We start from the raw sequence: 22,672 nt of genomic DNA on the forward strand, positions 1-22,672 counted from the left end.
AAATAATAATGCGTGATAACATAACCTTCATTATTATTACTTCACTGAGTAGTATTCCTATTGAAAAAGAAACCACTGGTATAGAATATTCTGGTTGTATAATGTAATGACGTTCTTACCTAGTGGGTCTTTCCAGGCTTCTGTCTAAAGAGGATTGATACAAGGAGGCCTGTTAATAGAAAAATATTTCCATGAAAATTTTTACCAGGAAAAAATTTCATTTGTCCATGAACATTAAATTAGGTATCCTAAAAAGAATATTATAAAAACTGACATTAAAAATACCATTTGTTTTGATCATAAAATATCTTTCAAAGAGAAATTATGTAACCTGATTTCTATTTTCTTCCTATCTACTTTCTTTTTTGATATACCACAATGTATTTCTCTGTGTAACTCAAATTATCTACAGCCCAAACATTGCCTGTGGGAGAAAAGAAAAGTTAACCACTCCTTCACTTAGGAAATAGACTGTAAATAGAAATTTTCTGCATAAAGGAATAGTTTGATGTTTAAAAAAATATTTGTGGTCATCATTCAGCCCTTATACAACAGAAACCTTTTTTATAATTTTTTGTCTGTTGCTAGGTGTTATCTTTAAAATATAACATTTAGGGTGAACTTGAGATCTTTCCTCTGTCAACACAGCCATGGCATTTTAATAATACCACAGAATTTGGTTTGAAATTAAACTAAATTGCCTGGTGCTTAAATCAGGTAAAGATTGGTATATTTCAAAATATTTTAAGTTCAGGGTTGGTTTAAAATACACGATTAATGAACCAAAATGTAACCTTTTCTTTAAAAAGTGGATTTTTAACATTTTTGTGAGAAAATCAACTCTCAGTTGTTCATGGTTGTAGGAATAAAGGAAAATAGAAAATACAAATTGATATATAATTCCAAATGCCTGTTGTACACACCACTTTCATACTCTTTCATTCTGAAGAGTACAATGAAACAGATACTAGGCAAAAATATTAGATATGAGTTTTTCACTTCCCATGACACTTGCCTGGAATAATATTGCTGAAATATCTAAGGCAAGAGAGAGCTCTTGACACTGAAAGATGAGTGAAAGTAGCTGTGGTGTGATGTCTAGAAGGTACAGGAAAATGTATTAAGTATATATGTCTAAGATTATTTATATATGTATATAGTCTTGGTTTGGGCCATATTAGATGATTAGTTATTTGTCAAAAACTTTGGTCTGATGAAGAACTGAAATTCTAGTTTAAAAATGTCCTTCCATATGAAATTTTTAAAAGTCAGCTGAAAAAGCAGGATTTGACAGATTTTATCTTAAATTCCTATCACATTGAAATACTTTACCAGAGTATTAAAAACCTACTTAGTGGAAATTAAACCACACTTTAAAAACTATTTCGATGACTTTATTTTCTACTTCTAAATTAGCACTAATTAACCAATTAAGATGTTAGTATTCTTTATGTAGATTCTTTACGAAGATCAGTCTGACAAGCCCTCTTATGCGTAACTCTAAAACTGGTTCTGTTAATTAATATTTTCATTTAATTCTATCTTACTGAATAAGAGTGGAATATTGCCCAGAAAGAAACAAAAGCACCTTTCTGCAAGAGATTATCCTTCTTCCTTTTAGACTGAAAAAGCATATTCTAATATTTGTAATCCCTAGACAAGATTTAGATTCCTAGGTTCTCAATAAATATAATATTAGAAGAAAAAAATTCAGTCCACTAATCTGATAAATTTGCATGATTACTTTGCTTGCTGAACTCTGAATTGGATACTAGAAAGGTGGAAAAAATAAATACTAAATAAAAAGGAAAGCAAATGGGTCAACAAATAAAACCAGATAATTATATTTTGATTTATAAATATTATTTCTAGGGCACCTGGGAGGGTAAGTCGGTTAAGTGTCTGCCTTAGGCCATGATACCAGAGTCCTGAGATGGAGCCCTGAGTCAGGCTCCCTGCTTAGTGGGAAGTCTGCCTTTCTCTCCCCCCTGCTGTGCTCTTTCTCACTCATTCACTCTCTTTCTTTAAAAAAGAAAAATCCTTACCCCCCCCCCCAAAAAAAAAAGAATATTAATTCTACATGTTTGCAGAAAAGCAACACCAAGTAGCCTCAGAGTTACTGTTTCTGAGGATCACAGTATTCACAGAACAACCCAACCACAACCACAGTTGATTATTAAAAAGTGTCAATTGCAGAACATCTTGGAGTGATCATCCTATAGTGACCAGAAATTTTGAATTTCAGGCTTGGAATGAGCCTAGACAAAATTGTAATGTGAGATAAAACATAGTGTAAGAAGCGAAGGCTCTACACTGATAAATTAATTGTGTTTTAGGTTTAGGCAAAGAAACTACAATGATTCCTCCTTGTGCTGGTTTCCACAATCCAAAATTAACTGAAATTAGTTTTGTGATTTTTACGTATAATCAAAGGAAATTCTTTATTAAATTATAAGGAAATAGTAAAAGGTCTAGATAGATGACTAAGAGAGGAAAACTTTATGATAATTGTATGAATGATATTCATTCTGAAGTGGAAATCATCTGCAGAGAAGGGGTAGCTGATTTTACCTATTATGATCTACTGAGTATTTACATATAACATACCTAGATGAAGTTCATTTTAATAAAGTATGGACACTGAATCACTCTTTCTGCTATGTGATTAAACTTTGCTTAAAAGTCCTTAATTGTTCTTCAATAATGCCAGTTTCTCAGTTTCATGGATTAGAAAGTATGCTATTAATGGGATATGCAAGGCAGTTGATAAATGATATTAGGGTAATGTGTAAACAGTTACAGATTTTACCCGAAATGTTTTACATAAGGATATTGAAGATGGAATCCAGTACCTTATCAAAATATATGTTTTTACATTCTGAAAAGCCATGATGTGAAATTAGTATTCCAGAACCATACAACACTCCTTCTTCATTCCAAAGAGATAATGGCAATTCAGTTTAACCATCAGCAAAGTGCTTTTTTATGTGATTATTTTGCCACTACCATAACATGTAGAACGCATAGAAAGTTTCTACTATCTTTATTTAGCCCAAGAGTTATTGTGTAATATTAATTACAGGAACTTATTTCACAAAAATAGTTAATAAGGAATAATATTAATAACTTGTTTCTAAAAGATTTGAATTCTAAATGTATCTCTTGGACATGCTAACATGTGGTATAAAGGGAATAGAATGGAAGCAAAGGCTATGAGACTCTATTTTATTTTTAACTTGCCACCATCTTATCTTGTGATTTGGGATATAGTTTTAAAAAATTGTTGGGCTCTACTTTTTTGACTTAAAAATGAGTGAGTTGGACACAGTGATCTCTATCTCTAAATTTTATGTAAATTCTCAAAGAAACAACCACCTTAAAAACATCCTAAAACTATCTGACTAAAATAACAGGAAACCATCTGACCAAATTGCATTCCAAAATAAATTCTTGGGCTCTTCATATGTAGAAATGATACCCTTTCTTCAGATGTGAAGGTAGCATAACATACAGAATAGAATTACTTGTATTTGATTGTCATTAGATTATCTGTCTACAAAATATAAGCCTTTAGAAATGACTGCATTCAGTAACTTAGGATGTTCTGGATTATTCTATTTTGCTTTTATCTAATATCTAAATATTTGATTACTTTTGTATGTTAATATGAGCTCTGATACCGAATTTAGAATTGCAAATTGAAGCTTCAGGAAGTTGGATATTTCCTGCTGAGACAGTGTCCATGATTCCAGTGGTCATCACTGTGTGTCAATAGTACTTCCTGAGGCATAGATATCTTACTAGTTTTATTTTCCAGTTGCACATATTTAATCAAGTGAAGACTTTTTGATGACGATATTTATTATTTTTATATATACTTAGGACCACAGAGAAACTATGGTGTAAAACCAGTTTATGTACTTTGCTCCCATTCTAGCTGCTTCTAAGAATTACCAGAGAGGCTTTTATATAGCTGATGTTTAGCAAAATTGTCACTTTTGCTCAAGTCAACCAATAAGTCTTAAATCTGCTTTCCAAATAATTTCATTTTTCTTTGCAGAAAGCAGGATAAAAAGCTTCGACTCTGGATTGTTTCTTCCTTTTTCATACTTTCTCTGACTAAATCAAATAAAATTTGACATTGCCTGGCATAAATTTTTTACCTAGCAGATTGTCATGAGCATTCTAAAATAGAGACGGCAAATGCACTTCATCTCACATGCCAGTTATAATCTATTATAGTGGTTTCCTGGATTATAGCATTGAGAAAGATTAGTAATGCCTGTCAAGGATGTGGAACTGGGAAATTGTGACATGTGTCCCAGTTGTTTGTCAGTCTTATTCTTGATTTTATCTGATGCTAAAATCCACAAATTGTATTTAGGCAAATGAAAGATTTACAAAAATTTTAAGAATATGCAGGGCATAAACATGTAATTAAGAATCTGTCATTCTGCACCTCCAAGCATGATGAAAAAATGGCTCTGTATAGTATTTTACACAATCTAATCAAAACAGATGGTTGATATATGCAGTAAGAGTACTACTTTTGATTTTTTTGTCACACTCCTGGATACCAGGACTGTGTTGAGTAGTTCAACTGAAGGTTATGGCTGGAATGGTTCTTCACCTGCATTTTGGAAAGAGTCAACAACAACTTTGGAATAGTTAATGTCTAAGCAATGATCCTGGATACAACACAATGATAGGAAGACCGATTTTCCACAATAGCTTAGACACAACAGTGAATCGTTAAAACACGGATGGTTCAGAATCACAGTAACAGCTCCTAAAGATAAATCTGAAAAAGAGAATAATTTGTTTTTACCTCATTGGAAACACCAGAAGAATGATCTTGAACATAGTCCAGAGCCTTTTTAGGAGGCTGGGTGTAGATGCACCACATAAGCAGAAGTGTAGAGATGGAATGGAGGAGAGTCAATGGCAGCAAGGAATGGACATGTGGAAAAGGTGACAACAGTTAGAGATTGAGTGCTGATAGCATCAGACACACATAAAGAGTGCATGAATGGAGCCAAATGGGGGTGGGGGTGGCCTAGGAGGAAGAGTGGAATGTTCGTAAATATTCTCAAGCACTGGGCAAAATTACTAGTGATTTGATTAGTATATTTATAAACTCATTTCATCAGATCAAAATGAACACTCATAGTCTCTAGCCACAAAGGAATGCGAGGTACATTAAAGAAACATTAAAATAGCAGGTGGATGGCATGCTGGTGAGTTTCCATGTGGCTGAAAATGATTATGAAAAAATGCTGATAATTTAGGCTCAGAAATTGGCTTAGTCCCTACAAACCAGGTAATTAATAATAACAATATATATAAAATAAAGCTAGAGGATTTTTTTCTCTAAAATAAAATGTATTTATGTGAATATGTGTATATAAATTAAGAAAAACACTTTTCCTTCTAGGTATAGAAATTCTAGGAAAAATTCTTTGGTTTATATTCACTTACAGTCACTTTTGATCCAGCTCAATAAAATAAGGAATCTAACCAAGTGTCCTTTGTTTTTTAATGGAGGAGAGGGACAACTCTAAGCACCCAGTATCCAATATATGGTCAGTTTGTGAGTATGTAAGTCAGTGTCTGATATAGTAAAAGATAGATTATACTCTGTGACCATCGACAAAAGTCTGTGTAGTGGAAATGTTATGTTCTTTAAGAATTTAAAATTCAGAAACACCATTAAGAGTATTAAAAATATGTAACTGACACATACCAAATGTATAGGTATTGGTTGATAGAGTTCCCCAATAAAACTTAAGTTAATAGAGGAAATTGTTGGGATGCCTGGGTGGCTCAGAGGTTGAGCATCTGCCTTTGGCTCAGGGTGTGATCCCAGAGTCCTGGGATCGAGTCTTACATCCGGCTCCTCGTAGGGAGCCTGCTTCTCTCTCTGCCTATGTCTCTGCCTCTCCCTCTGTGTCTTTCATGAATAAGTAAAATCTTTAAAAAAAAAAAAAAAAAGAAATTGTTATTAAGGATTTGTGTTGACTCTAACCCAAACAGACTAAGCAATTCTCGTAAGGCCCGCCTTGGGGCAAGGGGGCATTTGTGGATACTAGCAAAACCAGAAATCAAGGTCCACAAGATTTTTTTTTCTCTTTCCTTATATCCTTAAGGGTAATTGAGGTATTTTATAGTGGGAGTGTACTGACAGTATATTATTGTGGAAATTGCCCAGAGATTTTTGGTTTGTTCCATAGGCCTGGGTTTAACTTCTGGCTCTACCACTTACTATCCTGTGCAGACTACTTAACCTCTCGGGTTACTTCTTATTGGCGTAGCATCCAGAGAACTCACTGAGATGGAGTTCAGAACCCAGTACTCTCCAGTGCTTGGTAGTTCAACAGCAAACAGAAGCTATAATAATAGAACTATTATTATAAATGTCACGATACTGCTTCTGATTGAACTAGACCAAAATGGACTGTAAACAAATATAAATCTTCTTTAAACCTGTAACAGTTGAATAGTCTAGGACAGAAACTATCTCAGCATTTTAAATTTGTTTAGATATAATCATCCTAATGCATGACGCATGCTAAGGAAAAAATACACAGGCAGCGTCAGAGCAGGTTTAACCATTTGGTACAGAAGTGAATGTGGGCTAAGCTGTACCCAGTTTGTCTATCTAGTATACATTATTTTGTTCTGTAAATGAAACCTGTCTCTTCTGATAATGGTTATGTTTTATAAACCAAACAACATTCCCCTAATTTTCTTAAATTAATAGGCTAGCCTCACTTACCGGGCGTCCAAACTCCAGTTCTGAAAAGAATTTATACCAGGGCTCATTTTCTAAATCTATGTCATCTGGATTTATGCGATCAGTCTGGAGCAGATGTGAAGGCAAAGGGAAGGAAAAGGCATACTGAGCTGAGTGAGGGAAACGCTGTGTGGTATGAACAACACACACGCGCATTCGCACGCGAACATGCACCGACTCTCATCCGACAAATCTCAGCAGGAGAGAACAAAGGATGTAAAGCAAAATGAGTAAAATTAGGAGATGGAGATGAGCTTCGTTGGCATCACCTAGGCCCCTAATCACTTCCTCTGTCCACCTGTCTTCTCTTTTGACTTTTCTCCTTAGCCTGATGCACAAACTACGAAAAACTGTGACAGCCAGAAGGAGCAAGGAGAGCACACCAAAAATAGGCTAGATTCAGCCTATGAAAGTTAAAATAGACTCCACTTAGTCACCAAGTAGCTCATCGGGGTGAGTCACTCGGCCGCCCCTGCCCTCATTGATCCCAGCATGTAAGGCTACATTCTGCAGACAGTTGGCTCGGGTGCAGATATATGGAGAGCCTGGTGGAGAGGGGGAGGGAAAGATGGGAAGAGAGGTGGGGAGAAGGAGTGAAAGGTGCCAGGAGGCTGGTGGGGGTAGACTGGCATGAAGAGGGGGTCTAGTGGGGGCAGCAAGGTGGGGGTGGTGGTGAGTAACTAGGCTCCGATTGCCCCCTTAGCCTCTAGAGACCCAGGGCTAACTCCCTGAGATTCCCGAAGGGCATTTGATAAGGTAATGAAGGAAGGAGCTCACCCAGATGGGAGAAAGAGCTGGGGTGCACGGGCTCGGTAGGGGGAGGCCAGTCCTGGGCGGAGGGGAGGGGCTACCAGTTACTTCTCCGTATGGTGAAACAGAAAGAGGCTTCCGGCCAGGTTCCCTTGAAACAGGTGTTGGAGTTGTTGGGAGAGAGGGCTGTAAGAAAGAGGGGTGAAGGAAACACTGATTCATTAGATGGAGGTTCTTGATGGAACCAAGAGGACACCAGTTAGCAGGAGGAGATGTTTCAGAAAAGTAAGGTGTCCCTGGGGAGACCCAGATAATTTAGGAATGGTCTGGACCACTGAAAAGATGTGAAGACAAGGAGCCTCCCGGAAAGTGAAGAATGAGCACATTTTGTGAGCTACCACCCCAAGAATCACCTACCTATCTACCTTGAGCTGGAGTAGTGAAGGGGTTGGGTTTTCCCATTACTGCAGCTAGCTAAGGGTGGGGAGAGGGTGAGCAAGAGGATCCCACTCTGCTTTGGTTGACACTCTAATTCAGAGAAAAAGCCAATTTTTATAGTTGACTTGCTCCCCTCTGATGGTTTCTGAATATTATATTTAAGATAGAAACACTAGAAGTGTTAATATAAAGAGTTTGAGAAAATATATACAATTGCTTTAGTAATAGAAAACCCAGATATGGAGCATTTACTTTATCCAACAATATCCTTTATGCCTTTATATAACACATGTCTGATCAGACTGATTCAGGTTATTGATTTAATATTAAATGGAGATGCCTAAAGTACTACATCTGGGTTATTACTTCTTTGACAATTGTTACATAACATTAATTAAACATGGTACAGTTGGACAGTTACATTTTAAGTCAGAAAAAAAGGTACACCCTAGTTCCCTAAAAGTCACCCACCCTGGCCAAGAGAGGACATATTCTTTGTAATATTGAGTGTTTTGAGATAGCCCATATTCTAACAAAAGCCATTATTTTGCCATTAGCTTGTCCAAGTGTTTTATTGGCTTTTTGAATTCCCAATCTTTTGTTAATCGTATACAGTCTGGATGCAATAATCAATTATATCCAAAATATTTTTTTTAGAGATGTGCTCTTTTTATTTCAACATTTTATAATAGGAGATCATGATGGTAGCTACAAACATTGATAGGAAAATTTGAGGCATCATAACAAAATAGTGAAAGGGCCCAAGTTATCCAAAATATGTGATCATAATGATAAAGACCGTGTAGTAACTCTGGGGAATGTTTATGGTAGAATGGTAAGCGATAAAAGTTGAATATGATCATGTGCTTGTACAGTATTTACAATAGTATCACAAAGCCTGTGTCTGGATGAGACAGGAAGAAAACATGTACACAGATACAAAAAAACCCACAATGGTGCTCTGGTATTGCAATTGTTCTTTTCCTTCTTTTAAAATATTATTTTGTTTCACTATTACAATGTTGTGGAGAATATCCTCTAATTACTATGGGAGATATTGCGGAACACTTGACTCAATTTATAACTGATTCAATAGTACAAAAGTACTAATTGAGATTTTGATACTACCAAAATATTATTTTCTCCAATTATCATTTAGATAATGGCTGCAGCATATGAATATTTCATGGAATAGTTCTACTGGAGCTGATTTTTAGAGTAATTGACATTAGAGAGAATGTTCTAGTAGTTTTTGTTCTTTCTATAGAGGCCTAGTACTTCTTCCACAAGAAAACTAAGATTTGGTACTTTTAAATCTCATTGTTTGTAATATAATGCGTCTAATAATATTAGAATTTTATATCTTGATTTTATAATCTTGATTTTATAATTCTTTATTTTATAAATCTGCTTTCATATGTAGTATTTTGTTTTGCTAAAGGGAGATAGAAAGTTAGAGGAAACAAAATTTGTTTAAAAAATATTTTGAACAGCAGAGGGCAGCAAATTTACTAAACAAATAAATATATTTACCAGTGGTTACAACTTCACTTTGACTTCTACTGTAAGAAAATATATAACAAACAGATATTATGAAATCCTGAGTTATAGATACATACTTCTATGATAGAATATGGAAAGAGGGGGAATATCTGCCATCCTGCACCAAAACTTAGAATGACAGTTTTTCATGAATTATGATTTTGTAGATTAAAAATTTAATTCACAGTCTCAGTGGGCAACTATCTAGAATCCATGGCAATAGACATTAGCAGAGAGAATGCCCTAGACAATGATCATTGATAATTATCTATAACTTCGGAACTTAATGAAAATAGTATTTTGGGAATATCAAAATCTCAATTAGTACTTTTATACTAATTTGAGTATCGTCTGTAAAGAAATGCAAGTGGCAGAACTAGAATTTTCTTTTCAACTTGCTTGACCTATTGAATCCCTTTAGTTATGCAACAGTACTATGTAGCAATCTAGATTCACTGCTAAGGTACATAGAAGCCTCACAAAAGTCAGTGATACATATACAGAAAGTCAGCAACAGACATATACACACACTCATAATCTCACTAAATCAACTCTTTCCATGCATAACTTGAAAGTTCCTTTGAGTTGACACCAGTATGAGCACTCAGAAGAAACTCACTTAGGAAGTATGATTATATTTTACTCGAATTGCTCATAAAAACAACAAAAAAGCAGATATACAGTTGCACATTTTTCTAATCCTTCTTGTTCTCTTCTCGTTTTGAAAAACCCGGCAAATCTGTGCTTAAAACAAATGCGTATCAGTGCAAGAGGAAGTACTTCAGAAAACCTAAGACTATAAATCAGACAGGATTCTTATTCAAAGGCAAGCAAGGGTGAACCATTTCTAAAGCTTTTGTTTCCTACAATTTCAAAGCATTTAGTTGCTTTTGAGGTTATAGAAATTCTACTATTCTCAGTATTCTCATTGCAGGCATATGATTTCTATATGTTGTTCCCCCAAAAAAGAAGTGCCAACATAACCTAGGTCCTTAAAATTTATGCTCATTAGATTTTAAAGCTTTAACGGCATTTACTACTATGTTTTATATTTATTGTGGTTCCACAATAAATGATACACGAATTGTCAGCTGGGGTCATTCTTTATGGTTCAAACCATCAGATGAAACTCCCCAAATTCTTACTGTAAGTTTTAACAATCTTCATTGATAAGGAAGTGTAAGTTCACTGCGATTTAAATTGCATTTCGACTCTGCACAGTGCTTTCGATGATTATTTCTTTCTGCTTTTATCATTATGTGCCAGCTTAGTTATTGTAGAGAAAGGTAATGTCTTCATATTGTTTTCATTTTATTATGTGTAAAGAAATCCTGAATAAGTGCTTAATTTAATGTAATGTAATTTAATTTAATTTTGGCTCACCTATAAATATATCCAATCCAGAAGGGATGTAAAGTTTTTATTAATAAAATCTCAGCAGAGAGTTTATATGATTGCCTCACGGAATACACTGCGGTTCAAGTCAGTTAAAGATAATTCCTGGTACTTGCAAAGGACTTTTGCAGATCAAACATTAGATCCCTTTAATCAAATGTTTTCAAATTTATAGGCAAACGAGTATCTATGCACTTAAAAAATTGCATTGACCTTTAGTTTCCTGCTAAAAACATGAATGCTTGGTCCACTGATTCCTAAGGACGAAGGGGATCCCTTGGCCAGAGTCTGGGGAAGAATTTTTATTCGAGCAATCTGCCTCCTCTGCCCACCTTATACTCCGGGGAACCAGAGAATTAGTGAACCACAGTCACTGATAGCAACATGTCAAATCCATTGTGTGTGCTTTGATGGACACCACTGTGCCTTTTGTCAGTAGGAGCGTATAGACTTCACAGATAAGCCACAGAGCAGGGATTCAGTCTCCCCAATTTCATCCACCAACTGTAGGAGTAAAGTCTATATTCATTCATTCATTCATTCATTCACTTATTAGATCAATGACTATTCACTGAACACCTACCATGTGCCAGGCATTGTGCAAGGTGTTGGGGATACAATGGGTGCCATAGATATGGTTCCTGCCTTCAAGGTAAGGGAAAGCTAGTGAGGGACATGGACAGGTGAACAGGCTGTTAGAATTCAGTGTGTGAGGAGGAAATGCAGCAGTGTGCTCTAGGCACACAGTAGGGGAGCTTCACACCCAGGGAGGTCAGTGATGACACCCTGGAAGAAGAGATAAGGCCACGGATGAGATGGGATGGAGAGAGCTTTCCTGGCAGAGGAATAGCTTGTGCAAAGTCCAGGAAGGCAGGAATTGAAGGTTATCTGTAAAGCTGGAATAGAGTGAGTTGGCAGGAAGGGCAGGAAGAGACATGAGGTCGGTGGGGGCCAGGTCACAAGGTCTTTTGGAAATTGCATGAAGAGGTTTGAATTTTGCTCCAAGGATACTTGAGAATCAGCAGAAAATTTCAAGCAGAAAGTCTTATAAAGTTTCATAAAGATTGCCCTAGTGGAGTGTAGAGGTGTGGAGGTGTGGAGACTGGTTTGCAGAATCAGGGGGAATAAATGGGTGGCTGTCACTGTAATCTGGACAATGGACATATTGTGGACTAGAAGACAGGAGTAACAGCAGCATTTCTACCAGAGGCAGGACTTCGAGATCTTTGGGAAAAAGGGGAATCCAGGATGACACTTGGGAAGGCTATGGGGTCATCTAGGAGTTCAAAAGAGCAGCAGAAAATTACCAAGAGGTTTTGTATAATTTACAAAAATTCAATAGGAAAAGAGCAAAGGGATGCTCACAAACTATCTGGCAGTAAAAAGACAGGAGAGCGCATTCCATTGAAATCCTGGTTTTGTTCGTTTGCTGTTGTATCACTATCAGGTGGCCAATCTGCTCTCATGCTCTACATCTTGTGGGTTACAGACACTGCAGGCCCGTGTGTAAACCGCATCGGTAGACAGCCGGTCCCTGTGATATCACTGTACATGTCGCCTTTTGTCTTTTTTTCTGATTTAGGAAAGGCAACGAGAATGAGTTCAGGAATGATGGCAAGAAAGAAAGATAATAGCCTGATCCTCGAATAAAGAAGCTTGGCCAAACTGATACAGGTGACTAGCCCAAATCTTTTTGCATAAGGCTGGTCTCCCAGCAAAGTTGCTTAGGAAGAATAAGAATGTTGGTCCTATTTCCCCATAAGATGTCCATTCTCATTTCCTTCCAAGTTTCTTGGTTCCCACCGCTTCTTTTTTCCTGTGGCTGCAGAGCCCCCTCCATACCCAAATCTCCAGCAGTGCAAATGTTCCCAGACTTTCTATTATTCTTAGAATACAAGTCTAGCTCTGCATACTCATCAAATGAAAGGCTCAAAGTTCCTCATGGTAGAGACTGTGTCCTGTTCAGTACTGTGTCCCTAGCACTTAATACAATGTCTGGCACATAGTTGGTGCTCAATAAATGTTGTTGAATGAGTAAATAATAGAAATATCCTGGTGAGGAAGCTTCTCGACTCAATCCTGCCCCCCGAGACCACAGCTACTAAAGCATTCCAGTACAATCACAACACTCTTACAAATTGTTAGAAAGATCATCAATGATCATTTTGTTATTTACATTTCAATCTGAGGCTCATTATTTTTAATTTAAGGCAATGGTCACATCGTGGTTCACTCAATTCTCATCCCAGAAATTTCAAAGTATCATGCTATTCAATCATAGGAGCTAGTGAATGGGTTCTAAGTCTGCACTAAAACTGCAAACTGATGGCATTCCTTTTTTTTTTTTTCCCTTTCAGTTTTTCTGGTAAAGTTGTGTTGCTCTAAAGGATACGAGTTATTTGAAGAAAGGCACAGAAGGCTTACATAAATATTATGTATGAATTATGTGATTATAAGGTTTTTCAACATGTTTCTCAAGAACATAACCATAAATACAGGGTTTCACAAATGAAATCAGGGCACTCATGTTGCGTGTGGAAAGCCAAAGGTTTCCAATCAAATTTCAGGGCTGGCCTTGCATTATATATAATATGCTTTCTTGGATGGTCTTAAAGGAGTGAACAAAGGAAATCTTTTTCCTGTTCACTGACACCACCCAAATTCTTTTAAGAGAATGAGGAGAGTAAATTATAAATGGATCTCTAGAAGCAGGTTTGGATAGAAAGGCAAAGGAATTCTAGTTTCAAGGAGATCTTGAGGGCACTGATCTAGGAGGGGAAGCAGAGGACTCGGAAAGGAGGATTGGGAAGATAAACACCAAGAGGGCCAAAGAATAACCTATTTGTTTAATGGCACTTTGAAGAGGCAAGTGGTTATTTTTTCAGGTTTATGTATCGTTTTGTTTGCATATACTAAATAACTATAGAGAAATCATGTAAAGTTAAATATAATCTTGATCCATTAGATTTGACAATCAGGAAGCTTGAGGCTTGGTAACCTGAGAGAGATTTAATAAGAATCAATTAAAATGACTTTTTTTTTTTTTAAAGAAAGGCATTTGGGAGATTTCCCCTTAATCCAAAGAAATATTAAGCAACCGATATGGAAACAAAGGGATGGGACTGTGTAGGCCCATTTGTATCAGAAGAGACTCGTGAATGATTTTTCTCATTAGCCATGTAGACTAGCAATTAAGGATTGCATTTATGAATTTTTTTTAAAAAAATTAAGCTCAGAGTCATGATTAGGCACAGCTATAGTTACATGCAAATAGGGTTCCCTATTTTGTTGGTAGGGACAATATATTAGAGAGGATATCTTTAATTCTCAGATAAGATGCACAAATCATGATACCAAATAAACTGGATTTCTAAATACTGCCAAATACATAAATTACCTTTGTGACAAAAATTGCTAAACATAAAAAATTCAGGTCTACTTGGGAACCCAGAAACCTAGAGAACTGGCATTTGGTTTAATCACAAGTGCTTACTGGTCTTTCATGCTGCAGAATCGATGACTTCCCAGGTTCATACTCAAAAATACTCCTTGGCTCAGAACGAAACTTTCTTGTGTCCACTTTTCTATCTGGAGGATCCCAGTCATGCCTAGAAATAAACAATAAGTTATGTATAAAATAATTCTATATGCTTAAAGCAGTTCTATAAAACCACTTGCTCTCTGCTTACAGAGTTAATTTCAGTATAGATTTTTTAAAAAAAAATCTCAGGATAAAAAGTTAATCTGCAAAAAATACATTTATATGTTGTTTTGTGTAAATGATTTAAAGAAAGCCATTTCTTTTATTTCATATTATATTTTCCTCTAATTTCTTTCATACAATATCCTGCTGGCTCAGTAACTCACACAAGGGGTTTGTAGATACACACGCAGCCAGGGCTCTGCTTGTAAACCCTTGGGATGGTATACAAACAACAGCTGTGTATATTTGTGTTTAGAGTAAGTGGCAGTTATGCTCCATTGAGTTATGTGAGTTTATCTCACCACTCTGTGACCTGGCATCCTTGATCCAAAGTGACAAGGAGTAATGCACACGCCATGCTTGATATTATTTATCCTGCAAATGGCGTCACAGTTTGGGGAAAGTACAAAAGTGTCACTTGGGCTGCCATCCATAGATGCAAGCTGTGTGGCTGGGGAGACCCTTCTTTGGTATTAGCCTTGAAAAACCAGAGTCAGACAGCCATCTTGCATAGGAGACCTTGGAAGCAGCTCTTTTTCCTGAACTGATAGCCTTCAGAAGGTGGTCAATGAGGGAAGTTGAAAAATAAAGCTTTTCTGGGTAGCCAGGGCGCAAGAAGGCCTCCTGTGGGACAAACATTTTTCTCAAAGGAGGATTTTCTGACTATAGATGGGAGCAATTCTGACCCATGGAATGGGGTTAAATTCTGACTCTGTAGCACATTGGAAATAGAAAGAAATAGAAATGGTCTAAGAGACAGGAGAATTAGGGGCAGGTCCTGGCTTACCAGTAACTGGTAAATGATATTCAACAGAGAGGTTCTGAGCATCACATGAGACAATGTATATGAAAGCCATCTAGGAATTTTTAAGAGTTTATATTTCTTAATGAGAAATTTATTTCTACTAAACATAGGACGAACAATACATTTAAATTTGAGTTAATTTTGGATCTCTTTTAATAGCAAAGATACCATTTTGTGTCCAATTATTTCTCAAATTTAAGGCATCACACTTACAAACATATAGTCTATCAGGAGGAGATTAAAGTGAGGATCTCTTCACATGTGATGTGTGTCTGTTTCATGATGTCTTGTACCTTCTACAACCCTCAGTTACTCTTAATGGTACAATGTAATATTTATGGGATTAATATGATAGTTGGATGCTTAGTAATTAGTATTAACAATGAATAATTCTTATATTGTTATTAATTGCTAGTATTGCATGAACCATGCCTTTAGTCAGAGTTGAGTTTGAATCGGCTTGGACATACGAGCTTATGAGTGGAGCAATTTACTTTTATTTTCTAAATCACAGTGTTTTTTTTTTTTTTTTCCTCTAAAATAGGTTTAAAATAGAACATATCTCATTGGATCATTCTCAGAATTAAGTGATATAATACAAGGAAAGTACTTAGCATAGTGCTTGGCTCCTAGTGAGCCCTCAATAAAGGTTACCTATAAGTAGGATTATTAGTCATAATCCTAATAAAAAATTGCACAGTAATAAAGTGTGTTTATAAATTTTTATCTTCATGTGAATAGCTTCTATAAAAATTTCAGTGGGGAAATGAAAACTAGTATCATCTTGAGAAGTTGGTAGAAATGAGTCACAGACACAACTAATGCCTTATTTATTATTTATGAATAACCTCGCCGGCTTTCAAAAAAAGAGGTTTTTGTGTACCAGAGGGGAAACTGTAAATCACTAATAGACCTAATATTCCAAACCTGAGGAAAACAAAAATTAAATGCAGAGTCTCTGACATGCTACGTCAGAGGAAGTATGTGTCAATTACTTCTGTTTATTTTCTTCCTATATGCATTTGTTGATCAAAAGACTGTGCTCATGTTACTTCAAGCCTTGGTGATTATAATATTATGAACCAGGATTGTGTTTGCCACAATCCCAATAGAGGAAGTCAACATGGCACATGTGTTGATTAAAGTAGTACATGTACTATCTTGGTAACATAAGCACTGAGTCTTCTACTAAGTGCCATATGGTCTTACTGTCATCTGAAACTAAATATAGGCCAGTTTGGGGGAAAATGTCTTACTTTTCTGTAGAAGATCGGTCTCTTGGTCGAAGTGGTGGGACTGGAGGAGGAACATGTGGGGGAGGAACAGGGGAGGAGGCGTCCTTAAAGACATCGGTGCCATTGTCAGAGTGGCTTTTGGAGAGAGGTCTGTAGGTCTGGGTCTTTGCAGCAGGATGTGACTGAGCACTGTAGGGTGAGTTGTACAGGCCTGTCACGAAACACAACACAACAAAACAAACAGAAGCAGATAATATTTTAAAAGCACTTTAAATTATTTATACTCCAGAAAATATCCAGTGATTTGACCAAAATTTTTATCAGTGAGGATATTCATGATGCATGCATTGGGCAGTATGTTCTCAATCGATTTATGAATAGTATTAATTGATTAATCATTATTAACATGTTAATTTGTTAATTGATATATTTTATTCGTAATGACTGATTAAGTAAATCATCTTGAAATTAGTAATAATTTAGACTGGTAATTAGGAATAAACTTACAGGTACTCGGCAAATTTTCTCCTGGATAATATAAACTAGTAACATAGATAAGTTTTCAGAAGAAGATTAAAAATAGTGCACTGAACTGTTTCCAAATCTCTTCTACTACTTTCAAAGCTCTGGTTTACATGATAATTAAAATCTTCATTGCAATCAAACAAAATATTAAGCGAGTTGTATATGTGCTGTATATAAACAAGTCTTAAAGACAGAAAAATCCTCTGTAAGCTTGTACTGTATCTGGGGAAATGAGACACGGATAGAATTGTGATTGAAAATAACTGGTAACATGAGAACGGCCAAATGAGGAAAACGCATATTAGGAATGAAAGATTTCAGAAGATGGTGGATTGGTCAGTGGAGTTATTTTGGAACCCATGGCACCAGGGTCAGCCCTGTAGGATTGATTTGGGTGGGTGGGGGAAGTGGGTAGCAGAGATGGCTTAAGAATAGAAACAAAAAGAGGCAGGAAGTACAAGACACAGCACCCTGGGATGCAGGGTTAGTGCAGGGAGAGTCTAGTTGCAGTTGCTTTGTCTACCTATGAAACAGCAAAACTATCTTGAAAGGGCTCTGCAAGGTTATATGTGACTACTGTTCAATTTATTAATTACAGATGGATACAGAATTTCAATAGTAAAAATAATTTTTAAAATTCTGAATTTCCTGCCACCTTAGTCTTTTGAGTTAAGTCAATTGTCATTCATCCGCTTCTCCTAAAGGTCCATACAAATTGCCAGGACAAGTGAAAAGACAATGTCTGGGGGCACCTGAGTGGCTCAGCTGGTTGAGCTTCAGGCTCTTGATTTCGGCTCAGGTCGTGATCTTAGGGTCCTGAGATCAAGCCCCACATGTGGCTCCCTGCTCAGTGGGGAATCTGCTTGAGGTTCTCTCTGTCTCCCTCTCTGCCTCTCCCCACCGCCAGTGCTCTCCCCCTCTCTCTCAGAATAAAATAAATAAATAAATCTTTGAAGAAATAAAAGACGATGTCTGCACTACCTGTTTTGCCTGCATTCTACAGTCTGATTTTAACTCTACAGCTTGTTAAAAACAAAACAGGCCCCAAGTAGAGTCACTTATGTATGCTAAGCTCCATATCACCGAATGGAGACTTAATTACAGTTTTGGCTCTTCTAGAAATGGAATCTTAAACCAGACAATCAGGAATCGCCTGGCCAGCACTAGTGAGGTCATCTCACACATAGACGCCGACCATCCCTTAGAAGAAAAGTAACCTTGCCATCACCTACCCACTATTTTTTTCTCCTAGTATAACTTCCTTATTTGGCTCCTTTCTGCCTATTAAAGTCTTTCATTTTGTGCAGCTCCTGGGAGCTCCTTTCTATCTGCTAGATTGGATGCTGCTAGACTCATGAATCGTTGAACAAAGCCGGTAATATCTGTAAAAATTTACTGGGCTGAATTTTGTTTTTTAACAAGCTAAAGGATGTGTGGCTAGGAATAAAAGTTGAAGGAAAACATTTTATTCGGCCTCCTGCTATCTGGAAGAGTGAGGATGGAAACCTCAGAGGTCTTGCAGCTTGTTAACCTGGTTCTGTCCGGTTTTTCTTCTCTATTTGCCTTTGGGGACTGGTTAGCAGACTCCCTAACAGTTATAGGGCCGCCTGAGTGCTGGCCTTCAGGGACCCTATGCGGTTCTGAGGCCAGGCTGCCCTGGGGGTCCCTACGTGAGATTGCAGCTGTTGAGAGGGAGATGAGCAGCTTAAGCCTTGGAGCTTGCTCTAAAGAAAGGAAAAACAGACGCTGTGCAACAGTCCCCAGCCCAGGCTGGGAAGTGACAGGAGGCCCTACATGGGATCTCCTACTGTGACATTTAGGAGGAAGGGAAACAATTTGTAGGGGTCCTTCACTCCACGTCACAGGATACCAACGCACTCAAATACAAGTTAGAAACGTCCAGAACTGAAGTCGTGCCATTATGACCGTTGGCAACTGTGAGTCAGAAAAGTGGCCCAGCGGAGTGGGATTTTTAAAAATCCTTCAATGAATGGTTGCATTTTTGGAGCACAAGCATGGACAGAGTCACAAAATACTTTGCTGGACTTGTTTTTTGTGAAGTGTATCTGAGAGATCTTACGCAATTGTGATCACTCTCGCTGCTGATAAAAGGAGATCTTTATCTTATTTTGTACCCTAGTTACAGTGTGTTCTTTCATGCTGTCCTTCATACTTTGGTTAAACATTCCTGAAGCCGAGAATGAAATGACAGTGAGAATGAATGAGATAAAACAGTATTAGTTCTCATTTCCATGAGAAAAGATCGATCCTTTTGTCATGCATGCTTTGAGAAAAGAAAAACAGCATCCTCTTAATTGTATACACCTAAAACATGCGGCTCAAATAGGGGTAAAAAAGTGAGTGTGAAGTGCTTCCAAGCATTGCCGAGCATACAGGATTCAGTGCGAGCAAGGAAACCCGTCCTACCTGCATTATATGTATAAGGAGTATTATACATGTCTGTGTCATCATCTAGAAAATGAAACATAAATATTATGGTAATACAGATCCGGTCACCGTATCATAACAAGACAGTAGCACTTCAGAGAAACAAGCAAAAAAATGTGGTAGAAAACCACCGTATTTTGCCTGGTTCATAACACCATTTTTATAATTTTCTCTTTTTTTTTCATTTTTATAATTTTCTAAGATAGTTTTGTTGCTGGGCTCCTGTAGCTTGTGCTCGCTTGTCTGTAATGCATTTGCTCTGTTGCCCTCTCCCCAGCATACAAGGTCAAGGGATTGTCCTCACTTCTCCGGGCAGCCTTCTCTTCCAAATCATGAAATTTCCTCTGGGAAGTGCTTTAAAGGTCTCTTGTCAACCTGGAGAGACCTACTTCTGCTCACTCTCTCGGTAAGCAGCTGGCATGTGCGGACAGAGGAACAAGGATTCTGTTTACGCACACACCACCCCACACCGCTCCAGGTTGTGCCCAGGGAAGGAGGAAGGGACCAGAGCACCTGGAGGCCCTCCAAGGGTCACCTAATAAGAGGCTTCTTGGCAGTTCGGCAGTGAGGCAGGAGCACAGGTGTCTGTGATTTGAGGGTGACGTAAGGAGAAGAGAAGAGAAAGAGGGCCAGCCACGGTGTTGCTGGGGTCCTAACATTTTGTGTGAACCAGAACTATACAGGAGAGCACACATACAGCCTTCCCCCATGGGGTCTGATCAGAAAACCCAGTAACATACATACCTGGCTTGTGCACCATGTGAATCTGCTTAAACATTGTCTTGTACCAGTCCTTTGGTCTGTCAACTGTCTATAAAAGAGAATGCCCAATGGTTAAAAAACTGGTTCCAAATCAACAGTGTTCCTCAGTGTTTTTCTTTCTATATTTTATCTTTTCTCAGAGCAGATTTCTGTTCTGTGATTTAAAAAAACCATCTATCTCATGATGGTAGTACCAGCGACTTATCCAGTTATGCAGGCAGCTTGTAAATATGGTTATCCTTTGTTTGAGTTTAGGCTGAATTGGAACATCATATGCTATGGTTTTAATTTTTCTGAATCATACTGTGCCCAGCCCTAGATACTTGATGTTTGCACAAACATATTTATATAAAATTCATGGACTAGAAGCTGTGGTGTTGTAATAGTTTGCTTACCTCCTTTTGGTGATGATTATCATTATCCTTAAAAACATTTTAGTGAGTGTTCTGGCCAAGACATTATTTTTAGAATTAACGAGGGGATATTTTTGACTTTCAAACTCTATTCTTATCAGCTTAAATTTAGAGAAATAAAAATATCATATTTATTAGCCTAAATTACTAACATACTGAATGTACATAGTCCGGAGTACATAGTCTGGAGTCCTGCAGCAAATCTAAAAAGATGTAAATATTGTTTTGAAAGTTTTTAAACATGCTAATAAAATGTATGTGACTTTGCCTGGCTAAACTGTAAATTCCTTTAGAGCAGAAGCTCCTTGCACACACCTGGGTTGGGACACGGTAGGAACAGTGGACTGTAGTGGGAAGAAAAAATTAGTGTCAGCTCAACATAGATGCAAATCTTGCTTCCTTTAATTATTGTTGCATAGTTCTTAGCCATATGAATTTGGACCAGTTAAGTAAGCTTTTAGGCCTCAATTTTGTCCTTTCTAAGATGAGATAATTATATCTATATCAGAGGGTTGTTATGGAAATAGAAGGAAACCACATATACAGTAAGACCTAGAACGATACCTAGAATATAAGATACGCTCAATAGATAATAGCAGTAGGGAGCATTACATATTTATAGAATAAAATAATGAATGAATCCAGGTTATTAGATGGAATGCTACCTGACTGTGCACCTGTGAAGGAGACCTGCACCTTTATAATCATTAATGATTTTGCTTGGCAAGATCTTTATCTCAACATTTCCAGAAATACTCCAGCAAGAAACTCAATCATTCTGTGTATGGTAATAAATGAACTGGATTTTCCGAGACAGTTCTCTTGATATAAAATATTCTGTTAGGACTGCCACAAAAATATTCTTGTGCTTTTTATACTGAGCTTTGGTATAGACCTTATATCCTATTTTTTTCCCCTCAGAAATGTGGTAATTGCATTTTTCATCTGGAAACTGAGGAGTCTGTGCCATATCTAAATTTATTTTGAAATTTCTCCTCAGAAATGTGGTAATTGCATTTTTCATCTGGAAACTGAGGAGTCTGTGCCATATCAGAACCTAAGGTATATGGTTCTGATAGTCACCATAAATATAGATTAACATTAAGAGCTACTTGACTTTGTTATGAATCACCTCATCATTCACTTGAGGCGCTTTCTGTAATGGAGAAGCTGAGGATATTGTTGATTAACCTTATATTCAGATGGTGGGAGCTGGCGAGAGGAGTGCAGTGATGAAGCAGGAGTCTAGTTATTATTTGCTGGGTATTTATTTATTCATTCATTCATTCATGAGAGACACAGGGAGGGAGAGAGGCAGAGACACAGGCAGAGGGAGAAGCAGGCTCCATGCAGGGAGCCTGACGTGGGACTCGATCCCGGGACTCCAGGATCACGCCCTGGGTCAAAGGCAGGCACTAAACCCCTGAGCCACTGGGGCTGCCCTATTTGCTGGTTTAAATACAGTAGCTGAACGTGTGTCTTTCAGGGACGTGTTCATAAAAGATCAATTTCCCTTTCGTTAAGTTTTATTTCCTTTACGTATTCAGCCATAGAAAATAAGACCTAACTTTGTGCCAACATGTTGCCCAGCCATACCTGGACACAACCAATAGCAACAAGGAAATCTAATAAGTAAGTGATATCACTGTATATGGCAATGTGTCTTGACAGACAGGATTTTTTTTCTTCACTTGCTGGAGGGCACGTATCAGGCAGGAGCTCAGTTGTGCCATCTGCTAGCTTTATATGGTGAGCACAGAGATGCCAGGAAGTGCCCAACTGGTCGGCAAAGAGGAACGTGAAGCTGGTAAAAGGCAATGCTAAAACTCCGTGTCCCTTTCTAAATGAAGCACTCTAAGCATT

General features: G+C 37.4%; 1 protein-coding gene across 43 annotated transcripts in view; it reads right to left on the minus strand.

Annotated features, from left to right (window-relative positions):
* SORBS2 (sorbin and SH3 domain containing 2) overlaps positions 1-22,672 on the minus strand; it is a 215,651-nt gene that overhangs the window by 43,033 nt on the left and 149,946 nt on the right. For 29 of the 43 annotated variants that reach the window (XM_041751706.1, XM_041751704.1, XM_041751709.1 and 26 more), the window contains 8 exons: positions 20,379-20,445; positions 19,614-19,658; positions 16,683-16,872; positions 14,412-14,526; positions 7,571-7,729; positions 6,776-6,859; positions 4,829-4,885; positions 120-169 (listed from right to left, as the gene is read on the minus strand). In XM_041751706.1, coding sequence (XP_041607640.1) covers positions 120-169; positions 4,829-4,885; positions 6,776-6,859; positions 7,571-7,729; positions 14,412-14,526; positions 16,683-16,872; positions 19,614-19,658; positions 20,379-20,445 — 767 coding nt within the window. The remainder of the gene's footprint in view (positions 1-119; positions 170-4,828; positions 4,886-6,775; positions 6,860-7,570; positions 7,730-14,411; positions 14,527-16,682; positions 16,873-19,613; positions 19,659-20,378; positions 20,446-22,672) is intronic. The other 14 variants (XM_041751718.1, XM_041751736.1, XM_041751728.1 and 11 more) reach the window with 6 other exon arrangements.

This window comes from Vulpes lagopus, chromosome 4, assembly GCF_018345385.1.
Source record: "Vulpes lagopus strain Blue_001 chromosome 4, ASM1834538v1, whole genome shotgun sequence".
NCBI lineage: Eukaryota > Metazoa > Chordata > Mammalia > Carnivora > Canidae > Vulpes > Vulpes lagopus.